The sequence below is a fragment of the Aythya ferina genome, assembly GCF_964211825.1.
Source record: "Aythya ferina genome assembly, chromosome: 3".
NCBI lineage: Eukaryota > Metazoa > Chordata > Aves > Anseriformes > Anatidae > Aythya > Aythya ferina.
Genome location: NC_140298.1, coordinates 112,385,769 through 112,402,905, shown reverse-complemented (window position 1 = coordinate 112,402,905; position 17,137 = coordinate 112,385,769). Strand labels below are relative to the sequence as shown.

Genomic DNA, 17,137 nt, shown 5'->3' with positions numbered 1-17,137 from the left:
CTGGCGGCCTGTATGGCTATAATGGAGGAGATCTCAGTCTGAGGCACAAATCTGCCTCCCTGCTGAGATTTAAGAAAGAAGATGACAAGTCTCAAGGCGCAAGTGAATAACAAGTGAATAGCAAGTGCCCTTGGAAGTACAGCATTCATGACATAGACTTCTGCTAGGGGCTGAGAACAAACAGGCTCTCACAAGGTACCAATGGAGAAGGAAAAAACTGGGCCAATTTATTAAGAGCACAGGCTCCAACTTGCTTGAAACTATTTCTGGCTGCCTAATTCAGCAATATGTGGCAAAACAGCTCGAGGTTTGTTAAAGGTAAATAAAAGATGCAAACAGGTTTTGGTGGATCATATGGGAATGAAAATTTGAAGTAAAATGACAATAAACATTTATTCTCATCAAATTTAAAGCTCACCCCCTTAACCAACTCATACCTGATTTGTTTTAATGATATTTATTACATTATCAAAACCCAGCTTAACAGAGAGCTGGCATTATGCAGCTAATAAATCTGTTTCTTAGGAATGTAGTGAAATTTATACAAGTAATTATCTAGGTAAGTCTATCCAAGGTTCTTTCTCATCACTGTGATGTCTGGAGGGAAAACAATAATAAAATAATAATAACCACAATTATTATTTATTACTACTACTACTACAATTATGGTAGTGCCCTAAGATCCCAATCTTTGTTGCAGTAATTAGAATTAATGTTGTCAGGCACCGGTTCTTTCTCACTCAGCTACGGGGTGTTGCTAGCACTCATTTACGGTACATGCAGGACCAGACTGTGCCTGGGACATCAAGAAAATATAATCTATCATATCATATCACCTACGGCCACAGGATATGCAGAAAAGACAGGCCACTCTTCTCGGTGACAGTGCTGGCACCAACCCGCACAACTGCTCAGAGCACCGGAGTCACCAGAGCTTAGTGCTGCACAAGCAAAAAGACAGGATCCTAACCTGACATGATCATAACCTGGTCATATTAATTCAAATTCATTATCCCAGTCCAGCAGTGGCTAATCCTTGATGATTTAAATAAAAGGAAATGAACTGCTGCTCCCCGGAGCTACCTGCTAGCACGCTCAAGTCTGAGATTTGATTACTCTCATTTTAAGGCAAGACTTGCATTTGGAAAGGGCCCAAAATGACAGCTTTCAAGAACACAGCTCCAGTCTCTATGCCATGGAAGTTTTTTTTCCTCATCTTTGATCTATTTAGCTTTAACTGGACCTAATTAGATAACCGTTTCCTTTCACCCCTATATTTCGACACAGCCAAGCCCAGACGGTGCTGTGCGATGTAAGGAAATACAGGTGGGTCACACGCAGCAGCTTCGTACTTGTGGCTGTATGACAGCTGCATCGCATGATGGCCAGAGCAAGAGAAGTGATAAGCCTGTCGTTCCTTGGATAAGTTTTGCAGGTTCTGTAGTTGTGCCTAGAAATTAGGTGAGTGAGAAGCCCAAACTATGATAAATAGAGATGCTGTCAATGAAGGAGAGGAGTGAGAGATTAAGTGATCCTGCACGGTGCCTCGGCAAGATGCAGCCATTCCGAGGCAGAAGCTTCAGCTCTGTACCTCCAGGCTTGAAAAGGAGCCCTTCTGCTCTCCTTGCCGGGGCTTCTCTCCAGAACAGGGCCCATCGATCTGACCCTCTTTGCAAAGCCAGCGTCCAGCCCCTGCCACTCGCCCTCCTAAACCACGGCCACACTCCCTGAGCTGCAAAGAGCCGGGCTGCGACGCCTGCTGTGGTTCCTTAGCCTGGCAGTCTGGCAGCACCGCTGAATGTTTGTAAGCTGCAGCTCATTTAGGTAGAAGCCCATACATTTTTGCTTGATGAAAACATGTTTTCCAAGGCCCGGCAGCTGCAAAATTTGAAACCCAGCAGGCAGCTCTGACACGCGGGTGTGAGTGTGGCTGCTCGACAAGGCAGAGCGAGCGAAGCGTGCTCACGGAAAGGGGGGCATGAAATGCAGAAAGCTGTTTCCCTTTGCCAGGATTTTGTGCCCAACACACAGTAATTATCAGTTCCTCGATTAAGAGAAAATGTCGTCCATAGCATAATTTACACCTGTACCCTGGCAGTAAAAGGGTGAAGGATATTTCATGCTCCTGTGCAACTTCCCGTTCTCCTAGGCTCCTTTAAATGGTTTAGCAGAAACCACTGGCACTGTCTACATATGATATACCTCTCCTGGCATCTGACTCAAACATTGTATTTTTAACTCCCATTTCTCTGTTTTCAAAGAAATGTTATAATTTGTTTCCACATTCGTTCAGTTCTACAATGGAGCTGGAGCATGCAGATGTAGAAATGCTGCCTACTCTTCTCCCGGAGTTTAAAGCTAGCTTCTTAATAGGCAGGAAAAACACGAAGGGGTCACTAAGAGTAGATTTTTCTTTCATCTGCTATTTTTCATTTTGGGCTTTTTACAACGTAAACACAAACCAGACAGTCTGTTTTCCAGACACCTAAATGCTTTTGCAGTTTTGTCAGACTGTTTCAGATGGATAGCGGCAGGTTTCTCTGTCTTGCATCCAAATGCTGCCTTTCTTCACAATGGTGTAAAATGCAGAATGACATCTCTGTCTTCAGCGTAGGTGTGAGGCAAAAGGAATTTGGTCCTTTCACCCTAAACGCTTTATGTCTCCCGCCTTCCTGGTCTGCCTCCAAGCCCTTAAAGAGTATATACAGCCCTATTTTAGAAAAAAAAATAATAAAAAAACTTGCAGAAAGAGGCAAGGTATAGTGGAAAATCAATTTGGCCATGAACTCGCAGGCTCTGCTCCTTAGGAAAAGACGGGTGAACACAGCGTTGCCAGATTACACTGCATATGCAAAGATTGCTTCGTGACTGAATCTCTTTCCATATGCGACTTACTGCTCTGTGCTACCGGAATTAGGCAGCCTGTATGACTTCAGGAGTAGAAAGCATCATTAAAAGGACATCTTGAGAAGATAAAGCTTACAGGACAGGATCTGCATATCTTCAGAAACTGACCACAGAGAAATAAAACTACAGTCTGCTAATAAAAGCCAGCATTTTGGCCAAGAAGAAGCTTTTATGTCAAGTACTTCCTATTATTAATGTCATATTTGGTAGAGATTCCAGCATTTTGGGGTGGATTAAGAAGAAGAAAACAGCAAATTAAAATGTTCCGGTGAAACTCTCTTTGTTGCAGAAATATCAGGCATTCCATTTATCCAGCAGCTGCATTTGTCTCTTCCAAGTGCAGCTGGAAAAAATGACGCCTCCTCATGGGATTTTCCATTCCTTCCTTCCTCCCAGAACACACACATCTTCCATCAATTTCTTCCAAGGCAGATACAAAGACACAGAACTCATTTCTCTCCTTCCTCAAACCAAGGAGCTGCAACTACAACATTGGCTTGAATAGGTGAATCTAAAAGAGGGACATGTTTGAGGTGGATCTTGACGGACCTCTCATTTTTTTATGTGTATATATATAAGCCTATGTATACAGCATCCAGACAAACACTAGTTTCTGGAAGAAATAATTTGTATACTTTTAGCCAGCTATGATTTAAGTGTCTAATGAAAGCTGGGTGACTAGTCTTTCTCCCTGAGCAATGAAAAATGAGTGCTTCCAGAAGGGAATCCATACTATTTACCATAAGGGGGGACGAATTCCCTTCCAGACATTCCTGTCTTTCCTCTTGACTGCAGAAGAAGCGTAGACAACCAGCTCAGGCTGGACCCCTTAAATAAGCAATGTAACACTCACCATAAATCTGTAGTCTAACCAAATCACCTTGGCTCTCTCTTTATTAATAGTAAAGAGGGACAGTCTCATCCTTCATCTCATCTCTTAGATACCGATTTTATGGTCCTTTACCTCCTGGTAAAGCATCTCATTTCTGCCTCTCTCTCTGCAGGCTATAGCAGGAGTTGAGATAGTGAGTTTAGACTAAACCTGCCTTTGATGCTGACCTTGGACCTTAATATTGGTTGACTAACAGCAAGAGACAATAACCTCTTGTTCCTCCAGAGGGATCTCTACTTGCCTGCACACAGGTACCTGAAGTAGGAGGTAAGACTCTTTCTGGAAGCCTTGAAGGTGCTTTTTTCTTCATTGCTTGTGCCAGAAATTAGAGCCTTGCTTTGGGAAGGCTGAGTTCTTAAGTACCTAAAACATAGGTATGAAGTAGAAGCCCAAGTCAGGCAGACTGAAAGCAACTGTGGTTAGTGGTGCACTTGAAATATATAAGATGGTATTTAGGGGTCATTCCAGCTGCTATTTATCATCCATTTTCTCCTAAAGGCCATACTGCAGTAATCTTGTATGCGTCAGCGTCTGAAGAAGCTGACTAACCATATGATTTTCCTAAGTGCAGATGAAGTACGTCAACTTCTCTATATGCTCTATGGCTGAAGGAGCAAGCAATAAGGCCAAGCATTCAACTCCATACCTGTCATAAAGTAGGCACTAATATCCACCAGAAAAAGACTGTATTTTAAAGAGGATTTTACAAAGAGAACACAAGGAAACCTAGCACTCTGAAAGTATGTTTAATATTGCATAAAATTCTTCCTGACATTGCTAGCAATATCCCCACAAACCCTGAGGTTATTGCAACATATCCTGCGGTGGGACCAGCCTTGAGCATGCACCCATCCTCACATGTCCCGACCCATCCTCTGCACGTCTCTTTTCTCCCTTCATGGCTGCAGTGAACTGCAGCAGAAATCACGAACATTTCACACCTGCTGTTCCTAATAACTAATCCTTTTCAGATGACTTTGCACTGAAAAGGACTGAGTGTTTTATAAGATCAGCTGCTGCTGATCAAGAACATTGAGCCCTGGCTTAGGGTTGAATGTTGTGCAGCTCCTCATGGGGGCTGGTTAACGCACTTCGAAGAGCTTGGCATGGTGCTGACCTCAGGCTCAGGACTAGCCCAGCCTCAAAATGCCCGTGCTCATATATCTGAAGATAAATCACATGGAGTAAGAATTTTTCTGTATTAGGACCAGAATATGAGAAAGAAAGGGGTTTCGAAGTGCATTCTCATTACCAAATTTATGTCATAAAGAATAAATAATTTTAGAGTTGTTTTGGTCAATCAAACCTGGTTCAGCACTGTGCACTAAAACCACGTTTTTTTTCCCCTACTAATACCATGACTCATTCTCATCAAATAGCCTTGCTATTGGGCAAGCACCTCCAGTTCTATTATGCTTTTTGTCTATGTTTTGTTTTTTGAAGAGGAGATAATTGATCTTATTTGGTTTTGAACATTTCATTTTTATTCTTTTGAGACACCACTTGCTATTCTACTGTCAGATACCAAGTACAACACACAGTGGAATCAATGGCAGAACATGAGGCTAACGATAACTAGCCCATGGCAAAGAATAGCTGAAGTAAATACTCTGAAAGATATATAATTCTCTTTCTGCATCTTTATATGGATGTGCATAGCATCACCAAGAATAGATCATCTTCCCATTGAAGTTTCTGCTAACCCATTGATTCCAGTTGGAATGGCATTGGAGTTTAACCCTAGCATGCGTTGATGGAAATGGCGTTTATAATATATTCAACATAAAGAGATCTCATTTATTCTTCAAGAAAAATGTCATTTCTTGTTTTGATTTCTATAATAATGCAAAGAATGCAATATAAATCACATTAAGCTTTATGCACCATCTCAAAGGAGCTGCTAACAAATATCAGGAGAGGATTCTAGACATGCTATATTTATAAACATACTGACTCTGTGAATTATAATGATTTTGGATTATTAAGGGCATGATCTTAAAAAATACCAATAGCCTCTTGCAACTTAAGTCCTTGACTTTCATTGACTTTATGAGGTTTCTAAAAGGACTATGCTTTACACTGCAAATATCCTCTAAAAAGCAGGTCTTCTGAAATTCCACCTTGTAGCCCTAAAATATCGTCTTGCAAAGACACATTTGCTCAGTTTACAGGTGAATATTTATTTTTCTCACCTGACAGTTTTGCAAACTCAACTGGACGTCAAGCTGGATTTTTCCCTATTCAAGCATCATCATCAGTAAAACAGGTATTTTTGCCTTGGATACACCTGTGCAACTCTATTAGCCTTCATCAAGGTTACATGTGTGCAACTGAGGTTATATATGGAAGACAACTGAGATGGAGAGACCTGACTGTGGACACAAATCGACCTCTGGAATATTTATTGCTGCTGATGATGTGAAAGAAGGCAAAAAATGGTGAGGTTGGCAAATGGACGAAACCTCTCCCTTATTCTTGCATCATGTGTGAGTTTTATGCGAACAACTGAAAGACAATAAATGCTGAAATCTAAGGTTATAAATGCTGAAATCTAAGGTTTTGCTTTCATAGTCACTTTTAAAAGATTTTTTTTTTTTTTTTTTAATTTTATTTCTTGGTTTTAAATGAGTGCAAATCAAAGAGTTCAGTCTAAATTACATCTCCATTTGGTAACAAAATAATAAAGCAGCAACGTTCCTCTAGTGTGTGCTTCTAGAAATAGATGCTGCCTGGTGACTTATACACACAAGCAGATGCGTTTGTAGCAAAATCCAGATGACAGTCTTTGGCCACTCAGTTATTGTATTTCTATAAGTTGATTCTAAGATGTTCTTTCCATCCAGACTCTACACCTTATCACCCTAAAAGCATATACTCTAGCCTTAACTATTAAATGATAATGAGCAGACAGAAGAGAAAGGACAGGAGAGATCTGGCATAGCTACAGCTAGCAATCATTAGATTTACAGAGGGGAAAAGACATGCTTCCTAGGCCAACATATTTTTTATGAATAATTGATAAGGCAGTCAGCACAGTTATATCACAGAAATGTAATATATATCCATAATTATAAAACCAGCTTTGTGCAAAAGGACATAATACACTGAAAGGAGATACCAGCCAATATGCCATCCTGAAATAAAATACAGTCACTATTGTGTTAGTTGGCAAAATTTAAATACAGGATTTGAAGCAAGCAAAATGTTCTTTAATCCCATTTTTTAGCACAGTCCAGGCTCAGTCTGCTCAGGAAAATACTGCAAGGCAAAATCAGCAGCTGCATTAATTTGCTGATGATTGAGAGAAAAATGAAAGTTATCCTCATGTTTTTTTTCTCCCTACTTGCTACTCTAACTTACTAATAATACGAGAGTACCAATTTATTCCTATGCGAGTATATGAAGCATACAAATTGAAAAATCAATGTAATGGAAAAAAAAGATTATCATGCACTGTTTAGAATCAATCAGCTAGAAACAGAGGGGGAAAATGCGAAGGTGGAGACATGATGTTTAGAAAATGTACACATTGCACCTACTCTAAGCTAGGTGTTTGTAGGAAAAAACTACTCTTTGTCTACAATGCAGACTGAGCTATATTTTGACCAGAAAATTGTCTTATTTCCAATCTTTTCTAAAGAAACTCATCAGCTGTTTTTTCTTCTAAGTCCCTGAATAATAAAAAATATCAATCCCTTTGCCCTTACAAGCCACACAAAAGCATGTAACAAAGATTTCAGGGTGAAGGGATTAAGATACTCAAAATGCTTTATTAACATGACGTCTCAGCATCATTCACCAGAATGCTGATGGCTTATTGTAGCTTGAAGGATAAACTTCTGTCATATGTGATGGAGTCCCTTGAAAGCATCGACAGCAAGAGTTTTTAGTTGTGGTCTGAATCACTATTAGTACTTCAGTTTAAATCTTAGATGTCTCAGTGGTGGAACACTTTCTTCGGCCAAAACAGGCCTCGACTGATCAGAAATAATTACACTGTACGAGTCAGACGTGTAACAAATGGATCTGAGTTTCAGTTTGGAAATACATTCAGAGGAGGTGGAAAGAATGGCTACTGGCTCTGTGACAGGAGATTCAATCTTCATAAACCTGCAAGAGAGGGGAGGAAAAAAAAGCGACACAAATGCGCCCTACAAAAGAACAGAGCAGATCACAGCTGGAAGGAAGGCAAACCTTTTAATCAGGTCCTTGAAATACAAGCTGCAGGAAGCTAGAACATTTTGGTGGACTTCAAACTCTTTGCCTTCAACAATAATTTTCAGGTCTGTAAACTCTTTCGCTCTGCGTTGCTGGTTCAACTCCTTCAACATTTCTGCAGAACAGAGAAGACAGACAGTGCCAGGGTTCCCATTAAGAGTTTTTTATTTTTACTTTTTATTTTTTCAAATTTTTTTTTTTTTTTGTAAAGAAGTAGAGAAACAGGAAACAACTGATAATTTTGTTGGTAAGATTGGCTCAACACAGACAGTCAGAAGTTACAAACAAAACATATTAAAAAAAGAAAAAGAAAAAGCAGGAACCAGTAGGTCTAAACAACGGAAATATATACAGAAAAAAAGCAAAAACAATCCTAAATTTGGAAGGGTTAAAATGAAAACAAAATCTTTCAGCATCAGCAAATCAGAAACACAGAGAATGCATTATCACAGAAAAGTTAAAATAATTTGTTATAATGAAAATCAAGAGCTAATGAATTTCTACCCAAATGCAAATAAGTTTTGAACATACTAGAATAATAGTAGCAAAAATATGGTATTGTGATGTAATATGAACTGGATATGGGTCAAAATAATAAAACCACAAGACCTGCAAAAATAACTTATCCTTAACATAGTAAAAATGTGTTAAGCCTCTCAGTTAACAGAATAAAACGGTACTTATAAATAAATAGAAATTACAGTGCATAAAAAATTAACCAAATTATCATTGCACCTTGCAATATACCTCAACTATATAGATTACAATTGTATATGTTTTAGAATTAGTTTAAAAGCATTCTTATGATAAAAAATAATCTCACGCAGAGAATAAATTACTGCCTTTTATAGTAATTCCCATTTTTTCACTCCAAGGATTTTTACCATCACAGCATTTTTATTTTTTAGCCTTCAATGGCTTCATTTACAGCAACAATCAACTTTCACACATCATAAAAGAATCGTAATGATTAAAATAACCTATGAAAGTGTTTCCATCCTGCAATAAAGCACCTACCTTGTGCGATGCCTCCTTTTTACAAAGCCTACTGGTGCTAACGGAATGAAATAATAGCATGCCACGTCTTCATATGTGGATGTGAGCTACTAAGCAACCTACATGCTTTACACACTGGCCAGACTTTTAAGGGTAAGACTTCCCTCCAACTTTGTGGACCAAAGGGGCTATCAAGATGAATAATATACTTTTCACCTGGGCAATAGCGTGGCTGCTCAGAAGCCAGTGATCAAGATGATAAAAGAGCTGATTTTAAATACTAAAGGATTTTGGTTTTATTTTATGTTTGCAATAGGTCAAGGTTCTCATTTTCTCAGTGTAACATCCCAAACACATTCCTCTTCAGACAGATCTGTAAATCTTGAAAAAGCTTCTTTACATGGAGTCCCCCTACACACAAAGCAAAAAGGAGCTGAAGAGTGGGTAACTATAACTGTGTTTAAAGCCCCTGCGTCTGGCTTTGGCACTCTGCTGCCAAATCATTGCCAAATGGCCCTGTGGTGAAATGGAGACCTAAATAATCTTTGTGTTCCCCAGTACCCCCAGTGAAACTCTACCAAGACTCATTTCAGGGAAGCACTAGCGGTTAAACAACATGAAAGCATGCAAATATACAACTGTTGCATTAAAATAAATTAAAGTTCTCCCAAGCCCCAACATCTGTGGCGCACATTTTTCAGGCCTAAGTAAATAAATGTCACCTTGCACATTTATGTCTATTTAATGGAAACACAGTAGTGTCTGAAAGGCTAATTATTCTGTGCTGAAATGGGTCAGTGCTCTCCAGAGAGCAAGCAGATCATTAGAGAGGGCATGGAAATAACAGCAGGTTGTGTCAGATCTATAATAGAGGAAAATAAACCACTTTGTCCTGTGGGTGCTATAGCAGGGACTATTTTTAAAGAATTTATCTGAGCTGAAGTACAATGATGCAGGCCTCAGTTAAAGACCAAGGAAACTTTGGACACAATGGGTGTTTTACCCGGTTTAGGGTCCAAGTGACTGTCATCTTTAGTGTCACAGGAACAGCAACAGGTGCTTTCTTTGTGGCATATTTTGGGAGGGAATTGTGGAAAAAGTAAGTTTCTGTCCCTTTTCATGCATGATTGACTTTTATTTCTGTCTTGGCCCTTCTCCCACTTTCACTTAGACCAACTACATTTTCCTCCATACCAACTTTCTATGATTTTGTGCTTTAAATACAATTACTTTCCCCGCTGAACTTTCTGATACTCTCTCATAACCCCTACTTAATTTCCCTTTTGTTTTCTGTCATTCTCTTTTTCAAATTTGCCCGTCTATTGTCCTCCACCCACTACTTTTGCACTTTTCCTATGTTCCTATTCAAGCTCCTTTTCTCAAGCTCCCGTGGCAGCCTTTTGCAATCTTCCTTGCAGAAGCCTTTCAAGACAAAGGCTCCAACCAAGCCTAACTCTTACGAGTTTAAGATTACACTTACATGAGAGGTCAATCTCCATCTCACCTCATTCTGTTTTCTCCCTTTAAAGCTTATGACCAATTATTTTTAGTGTTCGAAGACAGCAAATGTATAGCAACCACACCGATGGATCCTGAGCTCCGGGAGAGAAGAGGAAACAGCATTTAGCTGCACTCTGAATGGGCTGGGAGTTTTCAGAGGTGTGCTCTGGGTAAGGACAGTAGAGACCATCTTTGAAATCATGACTGGAATGGTAAGACACAAAGTTCAGCCACTGCACCGATGGATGCTGTGCTCTCCATGCTATCTCCTGTATCGTGAGAGCTGGTTTCAATATCTAAGTCCCCAAATGGCTCCCCAGGTAACAGGCTGATTACCTGGACTTTACTGAGCACCCTTTAATTACATCCTGACCTGCAGTTCCTGGGCACAGTTTCTATCTATGTGCTTTACACCCTCCAGTGTGTTTAATGCCACGTGCATTCATTAAGGGATGCAAACCACAAAAAGCAGATCTGGAGCAGTGGTGCAACCTGGCTCATACAAAACTGAAATCAGAACGAGCCCTAATCACAAACGAAAGCTCCCCTTTTCCACACAGCCATTTAGAGGCCTTAAGCCCCTACCTTGCCCCCATGACTTGTCACACTGCCCTCCGCAGAGAGACAACTACAAACAGTCCCGTGTTTTTTGTAGCTCAGCTTCTGAACCATAAAGAGAAGAGGCAGGTGGAGAGGAGAAGGGAGTCGGGAGACTGCATTGATTCATCGATCTTTCTAGCCGAGGCCCCTTTGTATTGCTAAATAACTAGCAGGCATTAGTATTGGACACAAGGTTATATCAGAACGGGCCCTCATTCTCTGAGTATTTGTAATGCTCACACTGTGCTTAGCCAGGCATTAATGATTTATGAGGACTCAGGATGAGTTGCAAAACAAATTTTTTCACCAGGTAATAATGTCTGCCGATGAGTTGTAAAAGGAGAGACAACACAGTGCAGTGCTGGCAGTGAAAAATGATCTCAGCTGTCTCCTGCTAGTCCCTCTTCTGGGCTCCTCCTAATTTTCTGCCGTCTCTCCAGCAAATGGAATTTCCTGAAAGACTCAGAAAGGGATGTGCTGGTTATTTCCTCTTGTTTATTTATTCCTCTGGTCTCTTTGTTCTTACCCTGCTTTTGTTTGTTTGCTTGCTTCTTGTCTCACTTGATTTCTTTCTTTCTTTTTTTTTTTTTTTTTTTAAAGACATCCAGCTAAAAATGAAGTTCAAGGATAACAGTAGAGTGGGCACTAATGTTTCTCTTCTCAGTAAATCTCTGCTCACTCACCCAAGGAATCCCTCTTCCTTCCCCTAGGTCCACACACGCTTTGGGATCTCAGAAACAAAGCCAGTCCTTTCTATCTTCATCATTGCTGATGCTAAATCGTTCTCAGTCAAAGGCTGGCTGAATATTTTCTTCATAAAGAAGTGCTTATTAGCCACCAGCACATTCTTCCATAATTACATGAACCACAGAGCAGTAGAACCTAAAAGGGACTTGACCTGAAACCTGCAACTGAACATCTCTACGGAGCTTTTCAAAGGAAATGCTCTCTATCTTGCCATTTTAGCCTTCATGTCATTGCTTGGGGGGATTTAAACATAATTATATTGAGAGTCCCAGCGACAATATGGGCCAGAAGGTGTCAGTGACTTTCCTCAGGTCACTAACAGAGCAAGGAAGAGCTCAGATGCTTTGGCTCCTGGTCCCCGGCTCCACCCATCGCACTACATTTTCTTCCTCTTAATTACTGGACAAATTAGAACTGAAGAGTCCATAAGCCTAGGATCAAATGTAGGACCAAGAACAACTGCGTAATTGTGTAGGTCAAGGAAAGGGAACAGAAATTATATACTAAACCTTTTTTTTTTTTTTTTTTTAATTACTTATGATTGGATATAAAAATGAACAAGGAACTTATTCCCCAAGTTTATTTATTCTGTATTTCAGGCACAGTGGAGACTGCAGAACCAGTCAAAGATCCTCTCTAATGCACATTCCTGTGGCACGTTGGAAGCACTCAAGTTTCTTTCCACTTTTAATGAAGAACTCTTTCCTTCAGCTTAAATTCTGACAAATGAGGCTTTAAAAAGGGGCAGCAAGAGCTAAACCATAAAATGCCTTTAAATACGAAGAACATTTTTTTACAAATAGTGTTTTTTTTTAAATTGTGTGGAAAAACTAACCTATTATAAAACTGCAAAGGGTAATTGGTGAAACATCACTAATTATTCCTGTGAAGAACATGCAAGAGACCAATGCTTACCCAGGCAGCCTCGTGCTTTCATGATTGGTACAGAAAATGTGGGGAAGCCAAGAGAAGTTACCAGAAGGAAAATCCAATTACTTTCTTGCCTTAATAACTAGGGAGATTAATTCCCAAGGTTAAGCTCTCGTTATGCAAAACAAGCATTTTAACCATTCGGTGCCAGCACTCTCGCATTTTGACAACGGTAGAGTGTGCAAAACCACAAGAAATTAAATTATGAAGTAAAATACCTAGCAGTTGACTAGGAGTTGGGACGAGTTGACGAGTGATGGGACTGCATACCATGGTGAGCCTGCCCTAATGAAATTGAAACACACAAAACCTTATTTTCCCCAAGTTTCTCCTCACTGCAGCACCTCCAGACACACAGAGAACTGCAAAGCCCAAAGCCTGGGAGTGCCCCCAGAAAGCTTCTCCACACCTACCCTTGATATGTAGCTTGAAGCAGCTGCGTAGAGAAGTATTTAGGTAACTAAATACCTCGTTTTAGTTAACTAAATGCCTAATTGCATTGTTAGGTCAATCTGATTGAGTTTCAAAGATGTACTTGGCTTTGCAGCAGCTGAGGCTGTTCTCTTCTCCGCTGGGGCATCTTGACATTGCAAACTCAACTACCAGTGAACAACATCCCTTGGAGTCTCTGTGATTATCAGGCAGGGACTTGGTTGTTTCCCAGCTGACAAACACACTATTGGCTACATCATCTTCCAAGCAGTGCGAAGACTACTACACGTCTCTGGAGAACAGCTTCAGACTTGGGACTAAGGACAAGGAATAGGTCCCTTATTCTTTTTTTTTGATCTGAAAGTGAGTAATAGTAGAGAAAAAAGGGAATGAGGGAGGCCTGGTGGGAATCAGATGAGGATGCCTCAGATACTACTACCCTGAGATGTTGAGTTTCCTTCCCAGACCCTAAAATTCATATGTCTGGTTGTCTGGACTGCCTCTGCAGCCAAATACAGGCAGAAGCATGTCTCATGCAGAGCCTCAGATAGGATGCACTGTCCTCTAACATGGGTGTCTCTCCCCTGCAATCACTAAGGAAGGTTAGATAATAAACTGAGCACAGACACAACAGAATCTGTTGCAGATAAATACTCCTCCCCCCCCCCCCCCTTTTCTTTTTCCCAGTTGAACTCAATTTTAGTTGAACTTTGTCGAGGGCAGACGGTGGCACAACAAAGCCGTGACTGGGCTGTACAAAGGTCATTTATCTAGATGGGGGAAGCTGACGGATGGTAAAGCCCTTTCCCCCTGCACTGTGATGAAGTGCAAAGGCTGTTAATGCCTTGGGACAGAGGTGAAAAGCACTGACCCCATGACACTGGCGTGTTCAGCCCTCCTCTTCCAGTCTGTGCTGATTATGGAGTTTCCCCAGGATGCCAGCCTGCTCCAAAGGCATTTTGGAGCAACCAGCAACTGCTTGTGGCCATCTCCTGAACATTTGGTTTTCACAAGCCCTTAAACCAGCTAAAAAGAACCTATAAAAGCTCAGTCCTGACAACAGGAGTGCTACAGCCCCAAGCACAGGCCCAGCAAGGCCTTGCCCTGCAGAGTCTCTGCTACGCAGCTACACTCTAGTGAAGATGAGGCATATGCTGATGGAGAGGTATCACTGCTGGTACAGCTACACCAGCCTTGGAATAAAAGCCTCCGAGAGCTGTCTTCTGCTGGGTTTTGGCAGCACAGCAATGTGAAACGCGAGGTGTGAATTTGTCGTACTCCAAGCAGATACAGCTACGGCAGCAGGTCTTCGTGGTGCAGCCCAACCTGTCTAGATCTTAGTCTTGTTGACACTGTTATACACCTGTGCTACGAAGGAAAACAGTAACAGATGCTGGAGAGTGGGGAAATACTTTTAAATCCCATACTGAACAAAACATATGTGGCTCTATATTATCAAATATTCTGCTCAACGGATTATTGGCAGTGAGACGCCCTGTTGTGCTAAATAATTTTTCATTGTTCACATGGACAATTTCTTCTCATCTTATTGCGATAAGAAAGGGCCAACAAAGTCAGTTGCAGTGATTACTCACTTGAGGAAGACAACTACAACTCCATGTGTAAATGGAACCTTTCAATATGTATTAGAAACCCAGGGAAGTCACACTATCGTGTTTTGAAAACAATTTTCAGGCTATTATCATCACTAGAACTGACATTAGGAGGTACCTCAAGGATGTCTTCACACATTATAGAGTTGATATTTCCCAATGTTAGACCACAGAACTATTTCAACACATTTTCTGTTTATATTCAGAGATGAACTACACCCCTAACTTCTAGAAAATTTCCTTTAAATGCAACTTTTGAGAGATTCTGGTATCACAGCTTATGCATAAAAATGATAAAAGGAAAAGGGAGTTTGGGGGATAGAATGCCTTTGGCACTCTGATTTATAAGGTTAACTCTTCAGTGGTATCCATGCCTGCTAATTTATAATCATACAGGGTTACAAATGCACAGTGAGGATATGTGACTGGCTTTGAAAATTATCTGCATTTACATTATATATCTGGATGCACAGGAAAAATGGGAAAAAAATATGGAGACAGTCTGATTAGTTTTCCAACACAGACTGTGATCCTTGCAAGCAGAAGCAGCAAGACCAAATGATCCAACATAAAAACACCCATTGAGATGTTGAGATGAAGATGGAGCTTCCTGTAACAGGATCTGCAGTTTTTTTCCCCCCAAGATTCACCTCTGATCAAATATAAAGTTGGCTGCAGCCTGTTCCATATTGGCCTGTTCTATATTGGCCAAGGCAAACAAACCCCAGGGGATCCCAGCAAATTGCCAGCCTGGCCCCCTGTTCCATATATAACATGCCACTATTTCAGTTAGCACTGTAACTTGATTTCCAGGCAGACAATAATTTTCTCTGGAGACAAAATGAGAGAGAGAAACAGACAGAAAGAGAAGAAAAAAAAAAATCTGTGAGCAGTGGAAACACAGAATAGCCCAGATTCAAAGAGAAATTTACTTCTGATTGTTTTATTTACCAGCAGACAGCCCTGAATATCAATAAACGCTTAAGGGATGGCTAAAATATTTATTACTACGTGATTTGGGCTGGATTCAGTATTACCCTAATTGCTTGTAGCAGAAGACTAGCAGATAGCTTTTAGACCTTTTTGATCTCTTTATGTAGTGCAAGGCATTAGCTAAACGTTTCCTAGTTTTGAAGGCTTTGAACGTGAAGCACCCATCTGTGAAACCAATAGCGTAATCAACAGGCGCCCCTACATGTCAGCAGTAGTCAGAGGCTGACCAGTTTTGCTGGTGGAAGAACAAAAGCTGCGAATTGTGTATTAACAGCAATCAGTCACACACGCGTGCGTACATGCAGCAGGCAAGCAGAACGCTTGTTTCCCCAAATAAGAAAATAAGAGGAGACAGCTTCCTTTAAATAAAGCAGCGATGCATCCAACACAAATTGCAGATATTAGCGGAGAGCAGAACACGAAATACAACTGTAAGGCATAACACCTGACAATCAAGGACTTCAAAGCACTTAACATACATTAATTAGCAAGAAGTTGCGTGCCCTCTGCCCATTTTAAACAAAGGCAGCGCTGCCCGGTTTCAACAGGGGCAGGACTCTTTTTTTTTTCTTAAATCATACCACAGTATAATTAAGCCAATTCTTTGTAATAAGTCCATCTTTCCTGACCAACGGTGACACAGTTATTTTCTAACGTGTCACGCTACTGCAGGATATAGATGCCTAATGAAAGCAACTAAAAACAGCTCAAATCTTTGGGACTGGAACCCCATACTTTCAGGAGATGTTATACATCATCTAAAGACAATAAAGTAGTAAATATAAGCATTTAGGCCAATACACTGGATGGATGGCTTAGTATCGGGCATATGTTATGCACTGGGTTAAATGCATGTGACAGCATCTCTTGGTCTGGTGGGCAGCTCACACGGTAGAGAAGTGCTCTTTTATACAGACTGTGTCTCCACAGCAAGTCCCGGCGATCCACTACACTATCAGAACAGACAGGTGTAATCAAATAATGCAAAATAAAAAAAATGAAAACAGCACCAGGCAACTCTAGGCCCTCCCTCAGGGTATGCTGCAATGGGGAACTCGTCTTCACCAGGCAGTTCTCTGCTCTGCAGCTTCAGCTCGTGTCAGGGGCTGTGCTCCTGGTTACAGAGGTCATGATAATCATACCTAAATACGAGGCTGTTCATGTACCTCAGCATCATAAATGGCAGTGGGTTTGGAAAATAGGACGAATAAATTATGGTTTTATGCCCCATAAGTGGGGGCGTAACTGCAGCGAGATCTGAGCACAGAGAGCAATGGGAGTGGGAGCAGGGGAAGGTGGCAGGAGAGAG

General features: G+C 40.8%; 1 protein-coding gene and 1 long non-coding RNA gene across 11 annotated transcripts in view; one reads left to right on the top strand and one right to left on the bottom strand.

Annotated features, from left to right (window-relative positions):
• Window positions 1–17,137, bottom strand: part of KLHL29 (kelch like family member 29) — a 390,690-nt gene that overhangs the window by 61,083 nt on the left and 312,470 nt on the right. For all 10 annotated transcript variants that reach the window (XM_084515322.1, XM_084515325.1, XM_084515328.1 and 7 more), the window contains one exon: window positions 7,994–8,132. In XM_084515322.1, the coding sequence (XP_084371448.1) occupies window positions 7,994–8,132 (139 nt within the window). The remainder of the gene's footprint in view (window positions 1–7,993; window positions 8,133–17,137) is intronic.
• On the top strand, window positions 4,880–8,523 carry LOC311434823. Its single transcript, XR_014691752.1, has 2 exons — window positions 4,880–4,983; window positions 5,999–8,523. It is a non-coding gene; the product is annotated as an uncharacterized lncRNA (long non-coding RNA).